We start from the raw sequence: 22,514 nt of genomic DNA on the forward strand, positions 1-22,514 counted from the left end.
TAGGCAAACTGAACCATATCACTGCTCCCTATCACAAGTGACTCATTGATATAATATATATTTATAGAAAAAGTGATTTTGTGTTTCATGGACCTTTAAACCTAACCCTAACTCTAACCTTAACCTCAGTAAAACTATGCCTAACCCTAACCCTAACCTTAACCTCAGTAAAACCATGCCTAACCCTAACCATAACCCTAACCTTAACCTCAGTGAAACTAACGCTCCGAGTAACTAACCTGCCGACGGATGTGAAAACAAATGGCTCCGCCCAGAACTCGGGTGCAATTCCAAATAACGCAACACAGAGACTGTGACAATCCTGAGAAGTAACTGTTGTGGACATAGCAGGTTTCCATCCAACATTGACAATTAGGCTACCTTTTGCTCTGTTGTCAGTGGTGTAAAGTAACTAAGTACATTTACTCAAGTATTGTACTTAGGTACAATTTTAGTATAAAAGTATTTACAAGTATTTGTACTCCAATACTTTCTCGGATCCAAATGTTACACTTTTACTCCACTACATTTATGCCCTATATACATTTCAGCCATTTGAAAATAGCTGAAATGTAATAGGTTACAAAAACTATTGGTTAGACCTACAACCAATCAGAGTAGCCCCAGAAACACATCTTGGAACGATACAAACACAGTGGAAACAGCAAAGGTGATATAGTCCGGCTGCCCCTTAGGTGTGGTATGAACTTTGGTATATAGCCTAGTTCTTTTTTATTGGCCTATATACATACAGTCATGAATCCACCTGCTGACCGCCTGTCAGCAATGAGCAATTTCTTTTACAGGGCGTACATTTTGGGCCCCATCACTTACTATAAAGGGGAAAAAATACCCCCCCAAAAATCTGCTTTAAGTAGCATGTGAGGGGTCAAACTAGGGTTTTTTAATGATTCTGAATCCATTGCAAGCATTTGTTTTGCATGGAAAAACATCCCTTGGGGTAAAAACAGCCCCACAAAACTATGGTTTAGTGATGAGTCATCACTTTTCACAGTTTTGTAGGGGCTGAGGTGGGCTATGAAATGTGGTATATATATATATATATATATATATATATATATCCACAAGTTTCCGCGGGAGTTTACTGGAGACTATCAGGACCAAACTTCCGGGTTTAACAGCAGACATACAAGCTCACGTCGCGTCGCAGATGCAACCCGTTGTGAGCTTGTAAATCGGCGGCGGAACCTCGGTGCAGACGTTTGCGCAATGCACTATGGGGCGTAGGAAACTCGTGGATATATATATATATATATATATATATATTTTTTTTTTTTTTTTTTTTTTGGCCTAAAATATTGTCTATATACATAGTCATGAATCCACCTGCTGAGTGCTGACCGCCTGTCAGCATTGAGCAATTTATTTATGGGGTAAAAGTGTTTGGCCCATTCACTTACTATACACTATACTATAAAGGAAAGAAATCCCCCCAGGAATCTGCTTTAAGTAGTATGTGGAGGGGTCAAACTAGGGGAAAGTGAACAGTGAAAAGTGATGACTCATCACTAAACCATAGTATTGTGGGGCTGTTTTTAGCCCATGGAATGTTTTTCATGCAAAACAAATGCTTGCTATAAAAAAAAAATGCTCAAGGCTGACAGGCGGTCAGCAGGTGGTTTCATGAATGTGTGTGTGTGTGTGTGTGTGTGTGTGTGTGTGTGTGTGTGTGTGTGTGTGTGTGTGTGTATATATATATATATATATATATATATATATATATATATATATATATATATATATATATATGTATATATCAGAGGTCGCGCTAGGATTTTTAACAGCCGGTCACCGTGACCGGCATGATTAAAATTTATCGGACATCTGATAAAAATACCGGACATAATACGTTTAATGCATGGATGACAAGCAGGTGCAAAAACATAGCCAATAACAACAGTTTAAGTCCTGCTGTATAGTTGGGACTGAACTAATTGAATGTAAAGGAGTAGTAGGCTGTACAAATAAACATACAGCTTCATCTTGCATAAGGAAATTAATTATATTGGACTACTCACGCAGGCTGTGTTTGCACACATACTGCATGGTTTCATAACAAGTTGTTTGTGTTGCATCATGTTTTCAACACATAATAATGTACAGAATTATGAGAAATAGTCTGAAAGTGGGGTCTGCACAAATATTTCATAGGCTGATAGATTAATCTGGCCAGAAAGGAATCAATTATAGACTACTCACTTGTATGGTCGAGTCAGTCTGGTCACGATAGTGCGTCCATGCATTATGCAACTTTGGGAAGGTTGTAAAGGCTTTGGTGGTGATCTTGTACAGTTTCCATAACATCTCCTCATAAAGAACTTCAATCGATTGTATAAAGTTTGTTTTATATGGGTTGTAGTTGCCCTGCGTGTCTTCCATAATTCCAATGGGTTCACAGTGCGCATTGCAAGATGACGCTGAAATGGACTGCTGTCTTCTCTCTCCCAAGCGCCCCCGTTCGCAAATTAATGTAGGCTAAACAGTTCTGATAATACAACTTATTTTTGACTGTCCATTCATGTACTACAACTTAAACTGCGCGCTCATATTCCAACCAAGGCAGCTCATAGAGAGCTTAGCGACAACATAACAAACCGACAACTAGGCCTACCCAGAGCAGTATAATCAGAGAGTGGTGTCACCGCGGGGTCAGAAACAGCGCTGGTCACGTGGTTCATTGTCACTTTACACCTCATAGACTTCAATGCATTTTGTAAACTTCCGGTTGGCCGTTTGTCACTATACGCCAATAGATGTGTGCGTAGAAGACCTGGCCCCATGAAGTGAACGGGAGTGACGCAACTCTCCATTCTAGGGCTCTGGGCCTACCCAGCAACAACTATCATTTCCTGTCTTACCTTCACAATAAAGTGTCTCCCGTTTACTTCTCAATGCAGCTTATTTCACACAGGTTATTATTAACAGGAAAAAGTGTAACTTAACCCGTGTGTGTTTGTGCAACCAGACGTGCATATGAGAGTGATGAGGGGGAGAGAGAGAGAGAGAGAGACGAAAAATATACGATATCCCAAATGTCATACTTAAGCCAAAAAAGGCCTGTTGGCAGCCGGACTAAACCACCCTCCCCTACAATTGCATAAAGAGTCCTGGTTGGTTCCTCATGACTTGGTGCTGAGAAAAATGTACAGAGCTGAACAGCCCTACTGCTGCCTTGTGTTAGCAATGGCAGATAGTCTAGCTGAGCTAGAGTATATCTACATTGCAGTATTGATACTTTTACTTAAGTCAAATAATTGAGTACCTTTCCCACCGTTGTTTGCTGTGTCTTTACCCTCATTTGGTATTCCATATCCTATGAATTATGCACACATTTGAGCCTTTAGATCAATGCGAAATTGCAAGAGAATATACTGCACTGTACATCAAACATACTGAAAAGAAACATCTCAACTCAATTAAATTCAAACTTTATATATAGAGCACATTTACCAAAGGTCGACCAAAGTACGTGAGGTCAGAATGAAAACAAAACATACAAAAGAATTAAACGGTTTATGACAAGAAGGCAAAACACATAATGCATTACAGATCAGGAGTAAAACAGGGCAAGAAGAAAAGAAAAAGGAAAAAGCATTACATCATTACAGAGTTCTGAAATGAAACTCAAGACCAAGGTTTTTACACAATCAAACCGAGGCCAGGGAGAAGGAAAAAAAAACATTGTCTGTAATAAAGATTTACAAACTTCCAATGAACGAGCAGAATGAATGTAAGATGGCACGATGTTCCAGAGTGTTGGGGCCATGTAGCCGCTGCAAAGGCTCGGGCTTGCAGATCTGCTACTTTCAGTGGTGGAAAAAGTACTCACATTTGTTACTAAAGTAAAAGTATCAATACTGCAATGCAGAAATACTCTGTCAGGGTGCCCTCACACCAAAACACCTAGATTGGAATCTGCCAATGCATTTCAATGAGAATGGAGCGTTTTTTTTTTTGCCAGTAGAGGATTGCTGCAAAAAACGCTCCATTCTCATTGAAATGCATTGGCGGATTCCACTCTAGATATTTTGGTGTGAGGGCACCCTTACAAGTGAAAATGTACTTGAATAAAGGTACAAAAGATACAAAAGTATCAAAATGTACATAAAGTACCAAAAGTAGAAAGTACTCGTTATGCAGAATGTCCCATTTGAAGTTTTACAATGTAGGCCTATATCTTTTGAAAATAGAAGATCACGACACACTGTGAGCTTGTAGAGCGACTATTTTCAAATGGCTGAAATGTATATACGATTGAACTGTTTAATGTATGTTTTGTAATAATCCAAATCTACAAAGAAATTAGTAACTAAAGTTTACAAATACATGTAGTGGAGTAAAAGTACAATATTTGGATCCAAGATGTTGTGGAGTAGAAGTAAACGTATTGGAAATTGGAAACACTCAAGTAAAGTACAAATACCTCAAAATGTTACTTAACCCTTTCCAAGCCACGGGGAGCCACTTAATATTAAAACCGTAATATACCGGACATCTGAGCAAGGATGTCTCAGCCGCGCCGTCTTTTACCGTACTATGTCATTAAAAACGAAATAAATGATTTTTATCCGAAAATCGGCGATCGTCTAACCTTCCCTAGTCACCGCTCGTCCATCGATAGCGCATGGCTCCTCTGACATGAAGCAGAAGTGACGTCAGGTCCTTTCCCTGTAATAGCTTCCCTGCTCCCGTCCGTTTTCTGTTTAGACATTAGTGCTAGCACAGCTGGAGTGCTGGGGGCTAAGCTAGCGAAACTGTTCATATCTACAACTGTAGAGTCACACTTGGATTATTTGAGCAGACGCGCACGCGAAACGCACAGGGAGGAGATGCATCGGCCGAAACCGCCACTCTAAGCCAATGCAGAGGGAGGAATTTGTTTGGTGACTGTGGTGAGAATACAACGGGGATCGCGTGATGTTTATGGGGGATGAAGACCACGTGATATAGCGGTGATGGTCTTGTAAAATGAATGCAGTTCAGATCATAATATAATAATAGAAATTTCACGGCTAATCTACCAACAAGCCATTCTATTTCGGCTGGCGAAGTGTTAAGCACAGTACCTAAGTACATGTATTTACAGTTTACATTTACCTATGGATAAGGAGGATTCTGCTTTTCAATGGGAATGGAGTGGTTTCTTTACATTTGCAAGTTTCTGCTAAAATACGCTTCATTCAACATAAAGACTAGAAAGGAAAAACAGGGAAAGAAACCTGTGGTAAAAAATGCATTTGCAGGACATTTCAGGAAAAGAGCTATGAAAAGAAGAGTTGAAACGGCACAGCTGTAGTTACTTTACACCACTGGCTACAATTTACACATTTAGCAGACACTTTTAATCCAAAGCGACTTACAATAAGCAGTTAAAGTTATACTATGTAACTTTTTTTATAAAACATATCTTAGAATTGTCCTAACTATTAAATCGCTAAAGTTTTAGAACCCCCACTCTGTTCATTTCAGCCCCAAAAGCCTTTTCTTTATATGTTTTCTACTTAGCCTTGACAGGGGCGGGATTTCCCGGCAAAATGACGTCATCTGCATCATCCGTATACGTTGTGTATACGTTGGCCAATCACATTGCAGATCATACACACATGATACACTACCGGCCAATCACAGCGCAGATCATACACTGCCGGGCTCTCTGGCGGGTTTAGGAAACACGCCTTCAGGAAGTACACTGCAGTGTTTACACTGGTCTAGGAGTCTAGCATGTAACTCCCCAACCGCTGCTCGTAGAGGGACACGGGAGACCTCATTGAAAGCGCCTCGGCGAGGCGAGGCGGACGCGGTGGTCTGACGGCCCGGTCCGCGGCGAAAAACGGCCGAAAAAAGCAGACGCGACCGCGGTTTGCTATACTGCTACAGACCACTAGTTGAGCAACTTACACAGTATAGCTTTAATACAGTTCATCAATATTTTAGTTTGACACTGTACTGTGGCAGGAGCAAGTAGGGCTTTTATTTACGAAAGTAAACCCACAAAAAGTTTGAATATTCGTATAGGAGCCAATAGGAGGTTTCTGCCCGACAGCAACGATATCTAGTTTTGGGCACAACCAGGAGCGACTGATCGGCCGACCTCAGGGCATCTGGCTGCCACTTCCACACGACATCCTTGCTGATGACTGCCTTGTTGCCGCGACGCACAGCAGAGTAAAGGGGGTTCCAGACGGTACGCGGTCTACGCCTCCGAGTAATTCATTTGCAATGGGAGGCGGGCAAGTGTGTTTATGTCTCACCGCGGCGCGGCCACCGCTAATCCTAGCGGGAGCCCCTGCGGCAACCGCTGCTCTTCTGAGGGGCCCTTTATGATACATGCTGTTGCGTGGAGATGAGTCGGGCATAAGGAGTTATCTAAAGTGTTTCTCAAAGTGGCTGCCGTGCTTGATGCAAGTACAGGGGTGCCTCGGAATAGTTTGTGATAATATTTTGAGTCTCTTCGCCAAATATAGCAGATCTACAAACACGTTGTGACTTATTGTATCTTAGGGGGAAAGAGTTGCTTATTTACATACCATTAATATGACTTAAGTTGCTATCTTAACAAGGTAAATCAGGGGTGCCGTGGAGGAAAGAGTTATTAACAGGGGTGACCTGAGCCAAAATGTTTTGAATTTATGTCTCTGTCTCCTTTTGCAGATGAGTTCGGGCATAGGGAGTTACGCCACTCTGTCTCCCAAGCGCCTGGCTTCCCACCACAATGACCAGTACAAGATCTCCCACGAAATGTACGCCACGGCATCCCTGCAACGGCCTGGCAGCCTGGCAGGTAGGCCACGCACGCACGCACGCACGCACGCACGCACGCACGCACGCACGCACGCACGCACGCACGCACGCACGCACGCACGCGCGCACACACACACACACACACACACACACACACACACACACTCACACACACACACACACACACAGCCCAGCCCAGCCATCTGACCACTTACGTAACACGGCAGCCGACATTTCTTCTTCTCACAGAAACGTTTCAGATTGTATTATTGAAATCATATGGTGTTGTGCCACCTATTTGGAGGCACACTTGCAATATGCTGACCGCCCACACAGGTTGAGAATCACTGATGTAGATCAGTTGTTCTCAAAGTGGGAGAAGCAGAAGCATGTTTATTGTCTGCAAAGCAGTGGGTGAAAAACCTTTTTTCTTTCTTTTTCATGCGTGCTCCGTTTATTTTTTATGTTTTTTTTTTTTTTTGTGTAGCAGAGTGACTCACTGCCTCAGTTTGATGGTCTCAAAACTCTGGTGTAGTAGTACTTTGGTGTAGTGGTTAAGATGTTAGACTTCCACTTGGGAGACATGGGTTTGATTCCTGGGTGCGCCTGCGTTTGCGCACGCGCGCGCACGCGTGTGTGTGTGTGTGTGTGTGTGTGTGTGTGTGTGTGTGTGTGTGTGTGTGTGTGTGTGTGTGTGTGTGTGTGTGTGTGTGTGTGACCGTAAGCTATATTATCATTTATTGTGATAAAAAACACTCATGATTATCGTAGATGTAGTGGAGATTTAATTTATCGTGATATCGTCCTCCGTCATGCACTGGGATCAATTCACCTTTTATTTGCCGAGCTGCATATCCGGTACCACTTGGACCCTCTATAATTGGTAAAAGGTATAAATATATGTACTTTATACAGTTTTTTTTCACTCTCTATCGAATGTCTTTTCCAAAAAATAGCCGTTTTACAAGCTCACAAGTTGTGAGCTTGTAGATCTGCTATTTTTTGGCAAATGTTCCACCCCAGGATAATATGGTAAATCGCGATTTATTTTGACACAATAATCGTGATATGACATTTTCATATTGTCCCATCCCTAGTGTGTGTGTGTGTGTGTGTGTGTGTGTGTGTGTGTGTGTGTGTGTGTGTGTGTGTGTGTGTGTGTGTGTGTGTGTGTGTGTGTGTGTGTGTGTGTGTGTGTGTGTGTGTGTGTGTGTGAGTGAGAGAGAGTATGTTTGTGTGCACCCATCTGTGACTCGTCTTGTAACTCTCAGTATACCCATGGAGGTGTTATGAGGGGTGAGCAGTGTTGGGCAATATTACTTAGGAGAGTAATCGTTACTTATTACTTATTACACCTTGGAAAAAGTAATAATATTATATTACTTATTACTTGTAAAAGAGAGTAATATATAATATATTAAGTTATATTACTTTTTTTTTTTTTTACCCGCGAAAAGAAATGAGATGTACAACACCACAATCTGTTTAGCCAGCTTCTTTTAGAACTGAATCAAATTTATTGGAACAATAGCAAGACTATAAAACAAAATAGTTCGCTTTTTTAAGACGAGTACAATGCTTTCAAAAGGCATCCAACAAAACCTGAGTACTGACACTGTAGATCTTACAGTATATAAATCAAAAATACAAAATAAAGCAGCAGTCTCTCTGACTTAGTGATTTTCACAATGCAACCACGTTTTCAAAACGAAGCTAACAAGTCCTGACAGTCTGTAAATCTTATATATAAAAATAAAGAAATAAAGCAGCAGTCTCTCTGACTCTTTTAACTTAGTTTCACAATCCAACCAAATGTACTGACACTGTAGATCTTACAGTATATAAAACAAATAAATACTAAATAAAGCAGCAGTCTCTCTGACTTTTTAACTTTGTTAGTTTCACAATCCAACCAAATGTACTGACACAGTAGATCTTAAAGTATATAAAATAAATACAAAATAAAGCAGCAGTCTCTCTGACTATTTAACTTAGATAGTAGTTTGACAATCCAACCAAATGTACGGACACTGTAGAGTGTAGATCTTAGTATATAAAACAAATATATACACAATAAAGCAGCAGTCTCTCTGACTTACCAGCAGTTACCTTACAACCAAATGTAGCCAACAAGTCCTGACAGTCTGTAAATCTTAAAAAATAAAGCAGCAGTCTCTCTGACCTTTTAACTTGGTTAGTTTCACAATCCAACCAAATGTTTTCAAAATGAAGTCCTGACAGTCTGTAGTACTTTTATATAAAATAATAAAATACAACATTTTTAAACGTAATGATTGTGCATCTTAAACAATAACATTAAATGAAATAAAATGTCTCCTACAACCACATAGGCAGATATGTCCAGCTTGTTTAGTTATCTCTGTCCTGCCCCTAACATAAGGTCCTAAAGTTTACTGTTCAGTGAAGTTCAAATCACTTCTTCTTCTTCACTTCAGTGTAGTAGCAGTGATTGTATCTCATTAGCACAAGCCTTTCGAATCGCTTATCTGACAATCTGTTTCTTTTAGGGGTGAGCACCAACCCTCCTACACTAAAAAGGCGCTCCACAGGTGCACTAGATGGGGTTGGGGTGTTGTACTTCAAGAACAACTTTTTGATGTTGGAGAACTTGTTCAGAGTTGAAACCTCATACCCTGACCTCAAATAATCCACAACTTCTTGTTCTACAGAGTAGCTGTTCTCGGGCTCTTTCTCAAATGCAAAAAAGTCCATTTCAGCAGCGCTGTCTGACGCGGTGGATTCAGAGGCAACCTCCTCAGCGACCGCCTCAGCGGATTTGCGACACTCAGCTGTCAGAAGCTCCTTTGTGGTCTCTCTCCTACCTTCATCTCTCAGCCATCTCAGCTTGAATTTCGGACAACTCACAGCAGCCAGAAGTGCATCATCTGAGCGCAGCACAGGAGCAAACTGTGTCTGGATGGCCTGAAAAACACAATTTGATCTATTAGTATTTTATTTATATGGGGGCCATTTGCTCTAAAGCAGTAGTTCTCAACATTTTCATGCTGCGACCCCCAAAATAATCATATTTTAACCACCTTACTAGAACTAAGAGTTGAGGCATTACATTGTGTGTAACACAGTTCTATTGTGAAAATAGACAATCTACAAGCATGTAGTTCTGCTATTTTCACAATTACTGCCTCTAATATTTGACAATTTGACCAATGTTTAGTTTGTCATTTTAGGTGTATTAAAAGTCCATAAATTGTCACTTTAGAAATGTGCATATAACCTATATACACTTAAAATGTATGTGGGTTTGTTAACTGTTGAGAGAGAAAAACAATGTTGCACAGTAAGCTATTCATCTGGGGTCCCCCAAAAATAATTTGGGGAGCCCCAGACACACAGGTTGAGAAACACTGCCCTAAGCAATGTTAAAATTAATTTTGATAATTTATATTGACTGCTTTGACAATGCAATCATTAAATCTGCAAAAGATAATATAGGCTTACCTGCACAATGACGTCTGGAAGGCCAGCTGTTATCCTCACGGTGTCCTTTGTAGCAAGTGTCCTTGTCACCAAGATTTCGAGGGTTGGTATTAAAGCCCCATAGTGACAGTTGTCCCCTTGCAGTACGTCCAAAGCTACAGTAAGGGGCTTCATCACGATGCAGTATTCCTGCAGGAATTGATATTCCTTCTCACTGAGACACTTAATTCCCAGTTTTACGCACAGGTCGTTGCGCTCAGTCGTGGGGATTTCAATGACTCTGGAAACAGCATCGTAAAACGAATTCCACCTTACGGATGACGGCACTAGTAGCTTTCTGGGGTTTGCTTCCTCCACATATTCTGATGCAACTGATGATCGACTTGCTTTATTCCAAAGAGCAGTACATTTTGCAACGCTAGTTCTGTACACATTCTTGGTCTCTGCACTGGAATTTAAGTATTTGTCGACATCGCCCGTGGAAATCAGATTCATTGTATGCGAAGCACACCGGTAATGTGGCGGCAGGGTAAACAGAGCGTCAGTCTCATTGTCATCAATGGGGACGTCGAGGATATCTGTGACATCTGTATAAGTTACATCATCATCGGCATGGTTTTCGTCCTGTTCTGATTCTGAATCAGAGTCCATTGTGACAGGCTGGTATACTCTAAACGCCTTGGCAAAGTTTGATGCGTTGTCAGTCACAGTGGCTACAACTTTGCCAACAAGTCCATATGATGAATGGATGTTATCTATTTCTGAGCCAATTACATCAAATGTGTGCCTGCCTCTAATTCTTTTACATGCAATAGCTGCCTTGTGTCGCTCCAAAGTTATAGGGCTGATCCAGTGCACTGTAACTCCTAGGTAGCTCTTGTTGTTTGCCGTCCAGATGTCAGCTGTAGTGGAAACAAAGTCTGCCTCACCTAAAGTCGCCTTCAATTTAATTTCCATCCCCACATATTCTCTATCAAGCCAAGAAGAAAATGATTTTCTCAGTGGCAGGCTGACATCGGGTTTCACAGGTATTTTGTCAATGATGTTTCGAAATGAGGGCTTGTCAACTGTGGATAAGGGTAACATTTCCTCTACAACATACCCAGCCACCAGCTTCTTCAGCTCGTCTTGATTTAATCTAGGAATATCTTTTCTGAAATCCAGTTTCTGCTGTTTTGGGACGGAGGGGCCATCCTTAGCGGCAGGCAAGGCGGCAGGGGCAGCAGGCGCAGCTTCGGTGAGCTTAACATTGGCGTGCACTTTTTCCAAGTGCTTCAACAAGTTAGACGTCGTATTTTTTGCTGTGGAAAGTGTTTTATTGCCCACGCAAAGTGTACAACGGACAATAATGTTCTTGGCATCTTTGACGCTCACAAACTCAAAATAATGCTGATACTTCCAGCCGTGAAAAGTAAACACTTCTTCATCATGTTCCGCCATCCTTTCTGTTGTGTTGAACTGGTCACCAGTCGCGCACAATATACGTCATAACTCTGCCCAGGCTGCGGCAGATCTACAAGCAACAGCGCAACTCTGTTGATATGTGTTTGTAGTTTGTAGGTCGGTTCTATTTTTGCATAAGATATACGTCATAGCTCTGCGCAGGCTGCGGCAGATCTACAAGCTACATCTTATCTCTGTTGATATGTCTTGATAGTTTGTAGGTCTGTTTTATTGTTGCATGATGCGGAAACTTGCTACTATGAGTAGATAATGATGATGAAGAACAAAAACACAAATCACGCTCAGTAACGGAGTAGCGAGGCTTTTTTTTGGCGAAGTAAAGCGTTATATATTACCATTTTTTTTAGAGTAATACCTTATATTACTCGTTACTGGAAAAAGTAATAATATTACAGTAATATATTATTAGTAATTCGTTACTGCCCAACACTGGGGGTGAGAGATGTTTGCTCGCTTTGAAGTGAGAACACACCCAATGACAGTGTTGCGTTTGAGCTCAGTGAAGCTCTCATATTGACAGTGCTGTATTTGAACTCAGTCGGAGTCACAGTGCAGGCAGATACTGTTGTGTAGGAGCTGTGCAGGAATGAGATTATCCGTTGACATGATGTACACAATGTCTGGCCTCTCCACTGTAGCTTAAACAACGTGGAAAAGAGAAGGCATCTGCCCAGAGGCAGAGGTGTAAAGTAACTAAATGCATTTGCTTAAGCACTGTACTTAACTCATTAACTGCGTGCACGACGGTTCACGGATCGCGTTCGCTCTACGATCCAGCCGTAGTGAGCAACAAAAAACAGCAGCCCTCTTAATTAGGGCTTGGGTGAAAAATATGAATATGTGAGGTCTCTAACTAGGGGTTTTCAGGGGTGCTGAATCTATTCCAACCATTAGTAAAAAAAAAACGACTCTTCTTCCATAAGAACATATTTTATTACATCTCGTCTGCCTGGTTGATGTTCTTGCATTCTCCATTACACTTGCCACAAGCAGATACACACTTGACCCCCTGCTTTTTTACAGCAGCACCTGTGTGTACTATACTGCCCTACAAAGGCAGAGTGCAGTAACTGTTTTCGGACACACCAACTTATTTGTGTCGCCCAAAGGTCAAATTAGCCTTCATGATATTGGGGAATGAACAATTAGCTCAAGAACAGATATACAATCAGTGTAATATCACTTTTATGCCTTTATCTCATTTGACTGACCAGTTGTAACACTTTTAAACCCATTTTTAGTGAAGTTTTTAGTGAAAAGTTACTGCACTCTGCCTTTGTAGGGCAGTATAGTATCCTTCACAGTTGCAGCTGATGCATTTCAGTATATAGTCTGGGGCAATGGAGTCTGTGGTAGAGACTGGTGCATAGCCTTTTCCTCCCAGTTTCCACCCGTATTTGAGGATCTCGTCACTGTCGGGCAGAAACCTCGTATCTCCAAGTTTCAAGTTTGTACGTTTTTTTTCACCAAGTAAAGCCCTGCTTCATAATACAAGGCTGTCGCACAAAGGTAGTGAAAACAGCTTGTAGATCTGCTATTTTCACTAGTTTAGTTCATTTTAAAAATGATAAATACAAAGCGAACGGTCTTGGACATACAAGGTTTCCACCCGACAGCGACGATATCCAGCGTTGGACTTTGTAGCAGTAGCCAGTCTCTGGTTTGGAGATATGCCCGGAGAGAATGTTGCGCTGCGGCTGCTGTAGTCGGGGGCAGTTTCTCTGGTCTGATATTCCCAGCAGCAGCATGCTTGCTGAACATCTCAAATCTCAAGTCCCCCAAGCCGTTTGGTGGTTTCCCTTGGTACATGAGTTTGAAGATTTCACAGTCGGCTGTGATGATGACAACTTTCTGGGCTTGGATGTCAAGACAAAACATCAATGGCTGTCTCGGCTTGGTCTGTTTCGCAGAGTGTACGTAGTATAGTTGGTTTGCCAAAACCAAACATTGCAGAGACAGTATCACAGCCCGAGAAGCTGTGTAAGAAGAGCAGATACTTCCAGTATTTCTCTGGGAGGGCCTCTTGGATCTTTTCAACATCGTAAGATACATTTTTTGCTGTTGTGATGAAGACGGAGTGGTCTGCATTATGATGAATGAGCTCAACCAGGATGTCCGTTTCCGGTTTAAACAGGTTAATCGGCATACTTTAATTGTTTTATAGCGATTACAGCATATTGACAGCTCGTCATACTCGTCATAGGCGGAACGGACGCATTTATATAGCTCGTCATACTTGTCATAGGCAGTAAATGAGTTAAGTACACAAGTTATTTATACTCTACTTGAGTAATTCCAATATTTCCAATATATTTTTTAAATCTACTCCACTACATCTCGGATCCAAATATTGTACTTTTACTCCACTTATTTGAAATTATTTGAAAACTTACTAGTTACTGTGTAGATTTCATTATTATTATAAAACATACATGAACCACTTCAGCCCTATATCCATTTCGGCCATTTGAAAATAGTAGATCTACAAGCTCACAATGTGTCACAATGCGACGTATTGTGAGCTTGTATACCTGCTAAGATTGTTATACATTTGAAAACTTGAAATGGGACAATCTGCAAAATGAGTAATTTAACTTTTTGTATTTTAAGTACAGTACATTGAGATGCCAATACTTTTGTACCTTTACTGAAGAAGTACATTTTGAATTCTGGACTTTTACTTGTAACAGAGTATTTCTTCACTGCACGTATTGATACTTTTATTCCGAGTCAAACAAAACGTCTGCCTCAACTCCTACAATTCCAAGTGCTTGTCAGGGTGTGTGTGTGTATATGTATGTGTGTGTGTGTGTGTGTGTGTGTGTGTGTGTGTGTGTGTGTGTGTGTGTGTGTGTGTGTGTGTGTGTGTGTGTGTGTGTGTGGGTGGGCGGGGGGGGGGGGGGGGGTCACCACTAATATGATTATTTTGGGGGGTCGCGGCCTGAGACGGTCGAGAACCTCTGGTCTAGACCAGTGGTCATGTGTAGGACCCCCGATTTGATAATTTGGTCGGAGTCAGGGAACCCGTTGCTTGAGATTTGTGTCGCTGAAATGTTTAAAAAATACAACACATCTTTTGTACATACTGTAATAGCGTGGTTGAGAATTCAAGTATGGGATATGATGAAGAGGCTAGCTCGTTCTGCTCCTCCTTGATACTACTGTACCATATGGAGTATAATGATTGTGCTTCCATCGAGATGGCGCGTTCAGAAAACGGAGAGTGTTTCATTCGTGTCCGTTGAAGGAGAGACAGTAGAAGTAATGGGCCCTCCACACCACGCACTATAACTATAAATATATAGTCACTGTCGGGCAGAAACCTCGTATCTCCAAGTTTCAAATTTGTACGTTTTTCCGTAAAGTAAAGCCTATACAAACAAGTATATTGTTTGCACAAAACTAGTGAAAATAGCTGATCTACAAGCACACAACGCCTCGTGGTGTGAGGCGTTGTGTGCTTGTAGATCGGCTATTTTCACTAGACCACTAGAACACCACAACTATAATGATGACAGTTGTGAACAATGCAGCTATAATCCTAGTGCTATAACTATACTGCAGAAGGCAAAGCTTTCTGTATACCAGTCAATTTTTGTTCCTATAAAATGTAACATTTAGTGCATCAAATGCATATAGAACTAATAATCTAGGATCATAGGTAAACCAAGAACCTATCAACACTTTGGAATGCTCTACCGCTGGCTATAAAACATGCAGAGTCAGTTGAAGGTTTTAAGAACTTGTTAAAAACACACTTGTTTCGTCAGCATTTTGTTTCATGAAGTTTTATTGTGCAGGCCCTTGTTTGTTTGTTTTGTTTCTTTTATTCTTGTTGTGTTATTACTCCTATGTGCCTTATTTTAACTTGATTGTGTATTTGTCCATTTTACAGCACTTTGTAACCTTGTTTTGAAAGGTACTTTATAAATAAAATGTACTTACTTACTTACTTACTTTGCTGCCATTCACGGATTTCTGCAATAAAACACGCCATTCCCATTGAATTGCATTGGCAGAATCCGCCCGTGCCCTAACAGTAGAAACTGTATACTGAAACTATACACACCATAGGGCATTCACGAATAGTGATTTTTAGTATTCGAACTATTCGACCGCAAAGTATTCGAATAGTCGAAGTTTCGACTGGACTGGCCAAATTGTCAAATATTAACCCATTTAGTGCTCCAGACATGAACGGGTTAAAATCTCCATGCTGCCGTTCGCTTGCTCCGTCCGCGGCCAGTCTCTTATTTTGAAGGCCGGAAGTAGATTGCGCAAACAATTCCTACTTGACGACATTTAGAAATTTACCCAGAAGTGATGTCGTCCCATGCGGTAACAGTAATGGCGGATCGATGCCTTTCAGCTTGTACTATTTTTGCCATCCTTGGCATCAAAAGTTTTTTTTGGAGAAAATGGACATCAAATATGAGAAAGACCGTTGGCTTCCATGTTAAGGGATCACTATTGTGTGCACGTGGATGCGCGATGATGATGAATCGGCGAGTCCACCCGTGCCAGCACTTTCCAACGGACGGTACGTAGCCCTTGCCAGCTTTACTGTATATATAGTATATTTTGCGAGTATACGTGGGATCGGCACTCTAAATACTCGAGTATTTTTCGCGAGTATACTCGGGATCGGCTACAAATGAGTTAAGTAAGCAAGAGGCGAACATTGTGAAAATAGCCGATCTACATGCTCACAACGCCTCACGTTGCGAGGCGTTGTGAGCATGTAGATCGGCTATTTTCACAATATTTATCTGCAGGAACCAAATCACATTAAATGTAATATCTACAATTCCAAGTGCTTGTCAGGGTGGGGATCCCCAGTTCAATATGTTTATTTTGGGGGTCACAGCCTAAAAAGGTTTGAGAACCCCTGGTATAGAGCATTAACAAATGCATCCACCAGGGGTATTGACAACTCATTCTTATGACTTCCTATCTCGCCAAGCTTTATAAACTATACATTTTTTAAAGAGAAAACAATAAAAAAAAAATAATAATAATAAGCGAATATTCGACTTCGGTTAACAACGTCGAATAGTGACTTTGATATTCGAATATTTGGTGAATGCCCTAACACACTATAGAATGCAAGGTCAACGATGACTTGGGCTGGCATCTGTCTAATAGATGTGCCACTTGAACTTCAGGCATTCCTGTACCTTTCCTTAATTTGTTCTGGAAATACCAGTTTTCCCAAGGTTATTTTCACTGTTTAGCCTTGCTAATTCTTCTCCTTTGTTACTGAAAACCAGTGTACATTTTTAGCACTTCTTTTCATTGTAAAAAAAAGAATCTGAATATCATTTAGGCCTACATAACACCTTTGCAAATGCCCTCTTTTCTCACTGACAATTGTCTGGCAATTTACTGTCAATCCACTGTCTTGCCGATGACATGGCATGTGAAGTTCTCAAATGGCAACTCTGTAACATGCATTCTAATTACAATTTAAAAAAATAAGATGGTGTTGTAGGAGTCCTAATAAGAGGAAAATGTAATGTTTTTTTCAAAAAAATGTTTTTGTAAGGTTTTATAGCCATAAATAATAATTCATAAATCATGCTCTAATTTACATATGGGGTATATTTTTCACAATAATAGCATATGTACATGTTCTAGACATTCTAATGATCACCAAAAAAAATAGTACAGGCATTTTACTTATGTTTTTTGTGAGGAATAGCTTCCATGAAAAAGTGAGATGTTGTTCGTCAAAACTCTGGAATGTCAGCGGGTGTGGCAGGTGTGAATGTCAGCCCCTGTGGGGGGTATTTATATGCAAATATTGTGGCTAATGGCATTGTAATACTAAACAATAGAATCCAATGGTGATGTTTAGGTGGTAGGGGGAGCTAAAATAAAATGATTTAAACCTTTTTTTGGAAAAAATACAAACATTGTAATATTACAACAGCAGAACCACTGCTGTACAGTACATGTTTCACTAGAGAACCACTGCTGTACAGTGCATGTTTCACTAGAGAACCATGATGTACAGTGCATGTTTCACTAGAGAACCACTGCTGTACAGTACATGTTTCACTAGGTTGTTTTCGTTCAAGGACATTTCAGCGGGGGATGAACAAATTAGTTCAGATGTGTATGCTTCAGGGTGTGCTGTATAAGCTGGTCAGCACAACCACTGCGGGCCCCACTGCTGATCCAGCCCTTTCTAATTCAAATTATTCTGCTAGATAAAACTAAGCACAAAAAGAAAGGAAACTTGATTTCGGTCCATTATATCTCCCCTTTAGTAATACCAATTTGTATTATATCATTTTTATCGACACCTTTACAACGAGGTACAGCTTGTAAGCATCGGGCATTCGAGGCATGAGCTACACAGCCAAATGTTTGGGTAGCGCCGACCAAAATGTTGCAATACTGTTCTGCTGGCATTTACCCTCGTTTTGGGCTTCCCTGGCACTGAGCTTAAACTTAACAAAGTGTAAAAATGGCCATTATGTGTTGTTTTTTCTTTTCCTTATTACTGTGGGAGAGTGCATTCAATTAATGCACTAAGCAACAAAGGTGAACACCAAAAGAACAATTTCAAATCAACGATAACAATGATATCAAACACAATACAATTTGGCATAATTAAAGGGGAGATAATGGACCGAATGTTGGCAGATTTTGGGTTGGCGCTACCCACACGTTTGGCAGTGTTGTTCATTCCACAAATGCCCTCGTTGTAAAGGTGACGAATCAACGATAACAATGATATAAAACACAATACAAATTGGTATTATTAAAGGGGAGATATAATGGACCGAAGTCAAGTTTCCTTTCTTTTTGTGCTCGCTGTATTATTACACAGTGAAATCCTGAGAACGTACACGATGCAAACCATTTTTTTTTTAACTCTGAGTTTGGTTTGTTCTGGGGAACACCCAGGGGTCCTTGAGGGAGTTCCAGGGCATCATCAGCTAAATGACTGTTACTGTAAATCTGAGAGTGTACAACTGGAACGGATCCATTTTGGTTTGGTACATTTCTGTACACTCTCAGAGTTATGGGGGGTCCGTAACTGGGGGTCCTTGGAAGTGAAATGAAGTTTGCAAATCGTTGATTTAGACGATCTATGGTGCAGAGCGAAGGTGCAAACTGTTTTTTACTGGTTACACAGCGCAAATCTTTTTTTTTTTTTTTTCTTATCCCACGACTTTGTAACCCATTTTTCACCCAGTGCCAATTGCCTAAGCTGCAATCCTGGGCACTGCAGTCCCTCTGCCAACCTGGGGAGGGCCCCGAAATGAGCTCATGCTTCCTTCAGTGCACGAGGAGTGAGCAGGCCGCTTCTTATCACCTGACGGGGGAGCTTCCAAATCTTTTTTTTTTTTTTTTCTTATCCCACGACTTTGTAACCCATTTTTCACCCAGTGCCAAGCGCCCCGGCTGGCTGGCATTATAGAGACCAGGATTGCTGCATGTTTTTGTGAGGGTAATTACCCTGGGGACACGGGGAGAACATGCACATGAAATTTATACCATTGTCTTTTGGCTTGAAGCGAGCCCACAATTGTTTCGAAGGAACAATATTTTCTAGTTACAGTATATAGTCTTCAAAATAAGGTAGATTTCCGTTGTCTACAAGTGAGCTGAATAACTTCGGAGTGCCAAATACATATTCATTTGCGCGTCCTTGACATGAAAAGAAAGTGCAGCACTCAGACAGGCAAAGAGGAGCATTCAGTTACAGTATGATTGCGTTTGCCCTCGTGAGATGTCTTCTTTAAACGTCTTCTTTAAATGTTAAATCCTACGAATGATTAAAGGACTTCCAGTAGGAATAAAGACGTGTCACTCTCATTCAGTTCCTCTGCAGAATCAGAATCAATCTTTATTGTAATTCTTGATTGTGCTTGATTGTGCAGGCTCATCATTGCAGTTAACTCTTTTACGAACGCGCTCTCCCGATTATTCAAGTAGCGCAGGGCCATGAACGAGCAGCCGTTCGTTCGTTCTTTACCCTGTCTGAGCACTGTGAGCAGATGGGGGTGGTCACGGGTGTGTACACTACAGTAGCAGCAGCTCCCGAAACACTGGTCTCAAATCTCGACCACACATAAACAACAATGAAGGTGGAATCACTTTTCTGTCCGTTTTCTATGCCTGAATCTAGTTTCTCCATTTCTCTGCTCTAAACTACTGTTGCAAGCGAGGGGCATTTGCAAGCCTTGTTCATTGCAAATGGCTGCCCCCTGCAGTCAGTCTGACTCGATGACAAATACGACAGAAGATTGCGTTTGGAAATAATGGATGGATATAATGGACGATCTACTCCTTTCAATCAACTGTAGAGCTACTTTGAGATTCTACTGCCAAGAAGATCTTTTCATATTTTTATTTTCTTCTTTTTTTCCAATATATATATTTTTATATCTTTGAAACCTTTTAACAGCACAAAACCTTTTTCAGATGTGCGGTTCGTGGCCAAATACATGTTAATTTAGCAGGTCCTTGAAAAGACATGAAAAGAATTTGAGAACGGCTTCTATATATGGTGCAGCACTCAGAAAGGCAAAGAGGAACATTCAGTTACAGCATAATTGTGTCCGTCCTCGTGAGGTCGTTCACGTCTTCTTTGAACAGAATCAGGCGAATGATTAAAGTAGGAATAAAGACGTCTCGTTCAGGTCCTCTGCAGCACCTGACCGTGTATCTCTTCTCTTCACTGTCGGGCAGAAACCTTGTATCTCCATATTTCTACCTTTTATGTTTTGTTTTTGTCTGATGTGAATTGATGCCATACTACTCCATCATATAGAACAGGGGCTAATACTGATATTTTCACAAATTGGTACCACCCAAGGTGATCGTACGTTTTTTACATTTTTGTCTTTCTACATGTCTCTAGTTTACGTTTTAGTATGATAACCCTTTTTGAGAAGTAGCTTAATTGCTGTTATCAGTTATCACCCGCTAGAGTCGGTGTCCCATTAACTTTACTATACAGGGGAAAAAAAGGTAAAAATGTATCTGCTTTAAGTAGCATATGAGGGGTCAAACTAGGGGTTTTTCATGATTCTGAATCCATTGCAAGCATCTGTTTTGCACAAAAAACATTCCTTGCGCTAAAAACGACAAATGAAAAGTGATGACTCATCACTTTTCACACGTTTGAGGGGGCCGTTTTAGCCCAAGGAATGTTTTTTGTGCAAAACAGATGCTTGCAATGGATTCAGAATCATGAAAAACCCCAGTTTGACCCATTATATGCTATTTAAAGCAGATTCATTTTTAGCTTTTTTCCCCTGTATAGTAAAGTTAATGGGACACCGACTCTAGCGGGTGATAACATCAATTAAGCTACTTCTCAGAAAGGGTTATCATACCAAAATATAAACTAGAGACATGTACGAAGAAGAACATCCAAAAATGTTACGGTCACCTTGGGTGGTACCAAAATTTGTATTAGCCCCTGTACTAATACAAGGAGTGTTGCACAAAAGCAGTGAAAATAGCCAAATCTACAAGCGCACAACGTGCCGCGAATGTGAGCTGAACGCGGCGATCTAGTCCTGTCATTCTAGAGCTACTTTGAGAATGTTGGAGCAGGGGTCTTCAACAGGGGGTCCGGGACCCCAAGAGTTACTACAGGGGGTCCTACAAAATCTTTCTTGTTTTTTTCTCCTTTGTTATATTAACCACTTTAACCCTAGAGTCCATATTCTGAGAACTTTAGCCAAAAATAGCCGATCTACAAGCTCACAATGCCTCGCAGCGTGAGGCATTGTGAGCTTGTAGATCGGCAATTTTCGGAAAGAACTTTGGTGTAGAGGGGGAAAAGAGCAGAGTAAGTTCAGAGTGAAAGGCCAAGTTCATTAAGTATTGACGGTTAAAGTGGTTAAATATCTGAAAACACAAATTGACATGAATCCAAAATACACTAATGATTGTGCTGTCACACAATTTTTACTAAATGGAATCTGTGAGAAGGTTGTGGGGGTCCCTGCTTCATCTCTCTCTCTCTCTCGACTAAGGGGTCCTTGGCCTGAAAACGTTGAAGACCCCTGGTGTACAGTATAATCGTTTGATGCGTTTCGTCTGACGACAGAACAATAATTTGGAAGATCAGCGGGGGTGTTTTAAGACTCTGGTGGGATTTTAACTGGGTTTACCATCCATAACTAGATTCTATTATGCGTATTGAAGAAATGTTTGACCTTCACAGTAGTCTTGTTTGTGTGAATAGGAAATGACTCATTGCCTACTCACACACACCAGAGGATTGAATGACTGCTGCCGGCAGAGAGACAGTGCATGCTTTAACTAGATCTCTGCCAGCCATTGCTATTGAAATATATAAATGGTAAATGGTGCATTTATATAGCGCTTTTATCCAAGGCGCTTTACATAGATTGTGCATTACATTCACCCATTCACACACACATTCATACACCGGTGGCGGAGGAAACCATGCAAGGTACCAACCTACTCACCGGGAGCAATTAGGGGTTCAGAGTTTGCTCAAGGACCCTTCAACATTAACTCAGGGGAGCCCGGATTCGAACTGGGACTTCGAACTCGAACTTCGGGAACCCTTCGTGCTCTAATAACGGTTTCTCTACCCCTGAGCTATGCTGCCCCTACATACTGTAGATGAACTGTCCTTATTTGTTTCAGTGCTTGAAGTTATAATTCTTCGCAGCATCTATAGCAGCGCATTCTGTTTTACTAAACTACAAGGTTACGGCAGTGGATAATGAAAGAAATCATGCAAATTTATTATACAAGCATGTCATTTGTTGTGTCTGAATCTTCATGTTAGATGAGGACTGGGGAGGTACCAGTGTATGATCCAACAT

General features: G+C 41.0%; 1 protein-coding gene across 1 annotated transcript in view; it reads left to right on the forward strand.

Annotated features, from left to right (window-relative positions):
- ctnnd2a (catenin (cadherin-associated protein), delta 2a) overlaps positions 1–22,514 on the forward strand; it is a gene marked incomplete at both ends in the record, with an annotated part of 625,519 nt that overhangs the window by 285,532 nt on the left and 317,473 nt on the right. The window contains one exon of the mRNA XM_080752281.1: positions 6,673–6,802. Within this exon, the coding sequence (XP_080608407.1) occupies positions 6,673–6,802 (130 nt within the window). The remainder of the gene's footprint in view (positions 1–6,672; positions 6,803–22,514) is intronic.

The sequence above is a fragment of the Nannobrachium achirus genome (assembly GCF_963921795.1).
Source record: "Nannobrachium achirus genome assembly, chromosome: 21".
In the NCBI taxonomy this organism is placed as follows: Eukaryota; Metazoa; Chordata; class Actinopteri; order Myctophiformes; family Myctophidae; genus Nannobrachium; species Nannobrachium achirus.